Source organism: Vombatus ursinus, unplaced genomic scaffold (assembly GCF_900497805.2).
Source record: "Vombatus ursinus unplaced genomic scaffold, bare-nosed wombat genome assembly UNPS02014853.1, whole genome shotgun sequence".
Lineage (NCBI taxonomy): Eukaryota > Metazoa > Chordata > Mammalia > Diprotodontia > Vombatidae > Vombatus > Vombatus ursinus.
The window spans coordinates 14,611-21,982 of NW_020954631.1; the positions used below are offsets into that span (position 1 = coordinate 14,611).

The window sequence follows — 7,372 nt, forward strand, 5'->3', positions numbered from 1 at the left end:
TCAGCAAGTCAGTGATCTAAGACAATTCCAGTGGACTTATGGTGGAAAATGCTGTCCACATCCAGAAAACAAACTATGGAGCCTGAATGCAGATCGAAGCAGACTATTTGCTCTCTTTTGTTGTTGTTGTTGTTGTTTCTTCTTTCTTGTGGTTTCTCTCATTGGTTCTAATTCTTCTTTATAACATGACTAATGTGAAAATATGTTTAATATGAATGTATATGTATAGCCTATATCAGATTGCAGGACGTCTTGGGGAGGAGGAAGGGGGAGAAAACTTAGAACTCAAAATTTTAGGGAAGTGAATGTTGAAAACTAAAAATAAATAAATTAATTTAAAAAAGAAGTGGCAGCTAGGTGGCACAGTGGATAGAGCACCGGCCCTGGATTCAGGAGGACCCGAGTTCAAATCCGACACATAACATTTACTAGGTATGTGACCCTGGGCAAGTCACTTAAGCCCCATTGCCCAACCAGAAAGAAAAAAAAAAAAAGAAAAACTGCCTGTTCAGATCCTTTGACCATTTATCCATTAGGTAATGATTCCATATTCTTATAAATCTGACAAAATATTTGAGATATGAGACCTTTATCTTAAAAACTGTCTATAAAAATCTTACCCCTATTTTCTGCTTTCCTTCTGATCTTGGCTACATTGGCTTTATTTGTACAAAACCTTTTTAATTTAATGTCACTGAACTTATCCATTTTATACATCACAATGCTCTCTATCCCTTGTTTATTCATAAATTGTTCTCTTATCCCTAGGTCTGATAGGTAATATATTCCATGTTCTTCTAATTTTCTTATGATATCTCCCTTTATGTCATATATCCATTTTGCCCTTTATCTTGGTAAATGAGGTAAATCTGTAAGATATCGGGCTATGCCCAATTTTTGCCAGGCTGTTTTCCAGCTTTCCTAACAAATTTTAGCAAATGATGAATTCTTATCCCAAAACCTTAAGTTTTGACACTTGTCAGACACTGGGTTAATATATTCGTTTGCTGCTGTAGACTGTATGTCTACTGTGTTCCACTGATCTACCTTTCTATTGCTTAGCCGGTACCAGATGGTTTTGATAATTATTGCCTTATAGTTTAAGATCTGGTACTGCTAAACCTCCTTCCTTTGCATTTTTTCTTCATTAGTTCCTTTGATATTCTGACATGAGTTTTGTTTGTGCCCCTTCACCCCTCCCTATTTCTAGGTTTCTCTTTACCTTGGTGCATATCTCTCTTTTTGGATCTGTGTGTCTCTTCATTTTGGCATGTGCTTTTCTCTGTGTGTCTTTGTCCCTCTTATTTCTCATAGTTGGTGTCTGTTTTTTCCTTTCTCTGGGTCACTTTCTGTGTGTGTGTGTGTGTGTGTGTGTGTGTGTGCGTGTGTGTGCGTGCGCGTGCATATTTGGGTCTCTCTCTGGCCCAGCCTCCTAATGTCCCTCCCACCCTGACCTTGACCTTTCTAACCTCTCCCCTGCCAGACTAAAGATGGAGCTGGAAGCTGGTGGCCAACGTGATATCAGAGGGTCCAAGGGGAGCAACATAGAGACAGCTGCTGAAGGGGGCAGTGATGTGGTTGCTGAGGGGGCCCTGTCAGAGGTAAGGACCCCAGAGAAGCCAGGATAGGGAGACTTTTCTTTCCAGGTTACTCAGGAATCCTCTGAGGATCAGAAAAGAGAAAGTCCCAGAGACATCAATAAGCAGGGATGTTACTAGAAGTTTGTTCCAAGGGGATCCTTATCCATTTTTTGGTCTTTAGCCTGTTGGGGAGCCCCCCAAGGCCCTGGGAGAAGGAGCCTAATTTTTTTTATCATTATTAGGAGGCCAGTATTGACCGCAGTCCAGGGAAACGTGTCTCAGTCTTGTCCTAGAGCCTCACAGGGAGCTCACCCACTTGCCCCAGGAGGGAGCTGCAGCCTGGTCTGAACCTAGCCTGGAGAGGCAGTGTTTGGCCTTTTGGCCCCATCACAACGATGGGGGGCCCTCCGGTATGCTCTTTTGAATAAAGAACTCTGTTCTCTTCCTCTGCTTTGGCTGTATTTCTATGCCCCACTCCCATCTTATCCTAATGACTTTCTTTTCTTCTTAGGTGGGGTCTGACCCCTCTCAGGGCCCCCATCTCCCAAGCATAGAGCTTTAGCAGTGTCCCTGGAGCCTCCTATATGCCAGATCTGAACTCATCATCTTATTTTACAGTGTGTCACACTTGGACCCTCCTGTGGCTCTGGCCTCCCCTTGTGGAGTTTCTTGGGGAAGGCCTCTTTTTGCCCGTAGATTGGAGGCTGACACCTGCTTGTACTCTAAGGCTTCTCTGCAGCTCGGTCTTGACCTTCCTACTGGTCCAATTTATATTTGAGCTCCATAGTGCAAGTAGCATTATACCCTCCCCTCACCCCCAGATTTTACCAACGAGGGAAACGAGACTCAGGATGAACAACTTGGACATGTCAGAGACAAGAGATGAGATCCCTCTTGACTCAGAACTCAAGTACTCTCTTCACAAGAATATGCTGCTTCTCTTCTCCCTCTTTATCTTCAATGATTCTCCCAAACTTTCCCCCTTCTGGCCAGACTAGATTCTTCCGAGGATTCTTCTTATGGTTAAAATACTGCCTGGCCTTCTTCTTCCAAGATGCTTTCCTTTACCTTTCCTCTTTTATCTTCACCTGTGACAAATGAAAATCCCAAGAGACAGAGTTTCTGGGTAATTAATAATCAATTTATTAAATAGGCTAGCTAATAACAAATTGATGATCACCTTCCTCAATGACCAAAGCCACCTAATGAAGACACTGAATGCCTTAAATTTTTTTTTTGAAAGGGAATGCCCCTGGCAAGAGAAATCAACCACGATTGATGAACAGTTAATGAGGAGGTGGGCTAAAAGTCCTTCTGAGCATGTGGTTTCATCATGAGACTCAGCTACCTCCAGCAATGTGGACAAAGGAATCCATCTCTACTCAGTCCACTCTGGCTGATTTTCTCCTTCGTGAGCTGGGTTACCCTAAACTCTAACGAAGGGGTACAAGGACATGGGCTTAATGCTTTGAGGCTGGAATTCACCTAGATTAGATTCTGTTTATACTCTAAACAGAAATAAAGTCTCCAAGTCTGTTGGGGTTCTGCCCAAGATTGCAGAGCGCCACCTCGCTGCCCCCATGCCTGTGATGATAGGGAAAATCCTTCCTAGGATGGAGGGAGGGTCTGGGGAAGAAAGATAATGAGTTCTTTTTGGATATGCTAGATTTAAGATGTCTACTGGACATCTAGTTTGGGATATCCAACAGGCAAGCCAGGGGCAGCTAGCTGGCGCGATGGATAGAGTTCCGGCCTTGGAGTCAGGAGGACCTGAGTTCAAATCCCACCTCAGACACTTACTAGCTGTGTGACCCTGGGCATGTCACTTAACCCCATTGCCTAGCCAAAAAAAAAGAAAAACCCCCAAAAAGATTGAAGAGCACGTAGCCCGAGGATTAGGCCAATCTCATCTTGTCCTTCAGAGACTGGCTGACCTACAGGGGCTGGTCCCTAAATGAGGAAATAAACAGCTGGGTTCCTAATTAATAACTGGTTATTAATATAAAAGAAAATCACTTCTCACACATCACTTGGGAGTGATTATGCTCCTTGGGCCCATTCCAGCCCCTAGTGCCAAAAAATGTTGCTCATTAGCCAAAGTCAAGTCCTGGGAGGAACAGTTGGGCAAAAAGGGCACGCTGCTGGGTTAAGTTGCTACAATGTCTAGTTGCTGACTGGTGCTTTGCCATCCTGGCTCCAGGAACCAGGGAAGAGGTAAGGAGGTGGGATGCACTAGGTCAGATATAGACTGTGCTTTTCCACCCACTGTGGTTACGTTGGCCATCCCATGCCCGAATATAGCATCAGCCTTAGCAGATGAAGGATCCTGAGAGGGAGGAGAGGGAGACAAACCTAGTCAATTCTTAGGAAGGGATCACTTACTCTGCAGCCCAGGATATAATGGTCCTGTCCAAGTTCTTTCTTAGGTTGTAATGTGTGACCCAAAGCCATGGGAAACAGTTCTTGGGGGGTGTCTGTTAATCTGGCTCACCTTGCTCTAACCCAGAGTCTACTCTGTGAAAACCAGCATCTGATTTGTGCCTTCATCCAGGGTTTTCCACAGGAATAATAGAACATACTAGCACTCACGGTAACAGAACACTGAATATAATCTGAGAAAAATGAAGAGGGTTTGCATTGAAGCCCATAAATGAACAAGACAACTAACTGTCCTTTACTCACCAGTAAGCCTGTACCTTCCTCTAGACTTAGGGTATAAACCTGGGTACCACTCCAAAGGGGAAAGGACTCAAGGTTGCTGGAGAATCAGGCAGCCCTACTCTTTTAAAGTAGACCTCACTTTCCCAAGTTACCTGTGCTACCTCAGTGATCTTCAAACTGTGAATTTCTCTTTTGCGATAATAACCTCTAGTCTTTCCATTTCTCCTGCCTCATTCCTCCTAAATATATCTTAATTCTCACCACACATCCAGTGCCTCCCAGTCCATTATCCTTGCTCTAGCCTCATTTCCTTCTCTTCACTGTTTTGATCTGATAATTCACCAGTTTGAATCCCACATTACCTGGTAGTCCATTGTTGCTAATCTCCAACCCTGCATTACCCAGTCTGCTTTCTATTCCTAAACTTCTAGGCATAACTAGAGAAAGTCATGAAAATATGACAACTGGGTCCACTCCAAAACCATGCCAACAGAATTGAACTGGGCCATCTCCAATGCATGGAAAACCCTTTTTTTTTTTCCCCTTAGACTGATTCCCTATTACCCACTCTAGAGAAACTGTTCCAAATCACTTCTTTACTCAAGCCTCCAATGCCATTCCTATCCAATTTGACATTTTCTTTCACTCTCAAATTTCTTAACCACTTATTCAGTCACAATCTGCCAAACCCAGCTGTGGACTATGCCTACCACCTGCCTCCTTCATTACTACTCTCATGCTGCTGAATGGAGCTGGAGAAAATCTCAACACCATGCTTACTGGCTTCACTGCAGCAAGGTGATCCTTTAACCCTCTCTAATGATTTGCTATCCCACTAAGCACAGAGTCTTCATTTTGGAGTTTCCTTCAGGAGGTGGATTCTTTCTGTCTCCATTTTGCCCTTTGATTCTAAGAGATCAAGGCAGTTTTATGATTTTTTGAGTTATGTCTAGGCTCTCTTTTGGTCATGGCTTTCAGGTAGCCAAATGATTGTTAAATGATCTCTCCTTAATCTGTTTTCCGTGTCAGTTGTTTTTGCTAGAGGTACTTTAGGGGGCAGCCAGGTGGTGCAGTGGATAGAGTACTGGCCCTGAAGTCAGGAGGACCTGAGTTCAAGTCCAGCCTCAGGCCAAACACTTGACACTCGCTAGCTGTGTGACCCTGGGCAAGTCACTTAACCCCAATTGCCTTAATAAAAAAAAAAAAAAATTAGAGGTACTTTACATTTCCTTCTATTTCTCCGTTCTTTTAGCTTTATTTTAATATTTCTTGTTGTCTCATGGAATCATTATCTTCTATTTGGTCCATTCTAATTTTAAAGGAATTTGTTGCTTGGGTAAGGTTTTGTACCTCTTTTGCCAAGTAGTTAATTACTTTGCCAATTCTTTCTTCCATATCTCTCATTACTCTTCCAATTTTATTTTCTATTTTCTAGTGCTTTCATTTAATTTATAAAAAACATTTAAAAACTTTTTAAAACTCTGGCTTCATCTGTTCTAGGAATACTAGTTGAACTTGTACCCAACTTGTGTTTTTCTTTGAGGCTTTGCTAATGCAAGTTTGGAGTCATTGTCTTCTGGATTTGTGTCTTGAGTGTCTCTGCCACTGTAATAGCTTTTTATAGTGAGATTCTTTTTTGTTTGTTTATTCTTCCAGCCTATTTCCTGACTTTGGACTTGATAGTAGGGCTGGGCTCCGTGAACTTCTGGAGAGAATATTTGGGCTGACCTCATGTCCTCTAGGTTCTTGTCGCTGCTTTCTTGGGGTATCGAGTGTTGTGTTATTCCAGGCTCTCAAGGACAGCTCAGGTTGAGGACCTTCAGGTTTTCAGTGTTTCCAGAATGGTCTGATCCACGGCAAAAGCTGATCAGTTCCTTCCTTGTCTGAGCTCTGCAAATTCCTGACCCGGCTTTGAGTCTGAGCAACAGATCTATTGGCTTGCCTGTGGTTGGACTCAGACACTATTAGCCAACTTGAAAGCCTTGTAGGTTCAGAATGAGAGAAGTGCAGGCTCCCTTTTAATCTGGGATTCCTGTTCTGATTATTCTACTGCTGCCTTCAGATTTGGCTCGAGATCCCATTCTAATCTACATAGTTGCTGATTGCTTCTACACTTGCTTCTTGCTCAGTACTTAGTCTAACGTCCACAACTGTTCCTCTCTGTGAAACACCACCCCTAGCTGCAGTTTTCCTCGGTCTACCCAGAATCTGACCCAGAACTGGGTAGCGAGCAACAGAGTTGCCTATTCCTAGGCTCCTGCACAAGGTCAGGATCTGGGACTGTTAGGGGCGGTCGGCCCTAGACGCCTGAGCGGATAGGAACCTCCCTGGGAGGTGAGAGCCCCCAATCCCAGAAAGACACGGCTCCCTACACGGGGTACGTGTAAGGATGGGATTGGGCGAGACTCTTTGCTCCATACAGGTGGCAGGTTTCGCCCTCGGGGCGGATTGGGGTGGCCACCCGGAAGACAGACCCTATATAGACCAACGCCCCAGCTTGCTCGGGGGATTCCTCCGCAATTAATAAAACATATGCCTCCCGAAGCAGTGTCTGACTGAGTCCCTGCCCGCCGTCCCCCGGGGAGGGAATCCGGAGACGTCCGAAGCGGAACCCACCGAGAGGAGCTCGCTCGGGGTCCGGCAATAGAACCGGACAGCTGGCGCCCGAACAGGGACATCCGTCCCCGCCGAGCGAGGTAAGCCCCCTTAGCTAAGAGGGGAAGAGTCAGACGCCCTAGGTTTACGGGGCACCTAGAAGTAGACATGGGAAACAGAGTAGTGAAACAGTTTAAGCCGGAGGATACGGGAGTATTAGCATGTCAGATCTTTACGTTGTGTAAGAGTTCAGGCATAAAAATACATATAAAGGAGTGCAGGGCGTGGGTGGAAAAGATCCTGAAAGTCTCCCCTTGGATCGCCCATACAGGGGTAGGTCTAACGGAATGGCAAGTAGTGGGCACCCAAATGTCCTCTTTTCACCACGTGGATCCCGAGTACTTGATACCCCGGGATTTCACTTTGTACGCCACAGTGGCAGCTGCTCTGAAGCCCGAACCGCCTCCATGCCTAGTGCCACAAGAAGTACAGACGGGGGCCTCACTATGCGGGGAGGGGGAATGGCCACCCCCCCC

At 45.0% G+C, this 7,372-nt stretch overlaps 1 protein-coding gene across 11 annotated transcripts in view; it reads left to right on the forward strand.

Moving 5' to 3' along the window:
• The window catches only part of LOC114027216 (synaptonemal complex central element protein 1-like), a 21,905-nt gene extending 14,554 nt beyond the window's left edge, over positions 1-7,351 (forward strand). For 5 of the 11 annotated variants that reach the window (XM_027841178.1, XM_027841177.1, XM_027841180.1 and 2 more), the window contains 2 exons: positions 1,484-1,601; positions 6,790-7,351. In XM_027841178.1, coding sequence (XP_027696979.1) covers positions 1,484-1,601; positions 6,790-6,888 — 217 coding nt within the window. In that variant the 3' untranslated portion in view covers positions 6,889-7,351. The other 6 variants (XR_003567235.1, XR_003567237.1, XR_003567238.1 and 3 more) reach the window with 6 other exon arrangements.
• Positions 7,352-7,372: the final 21 nt, after the last annotated feature.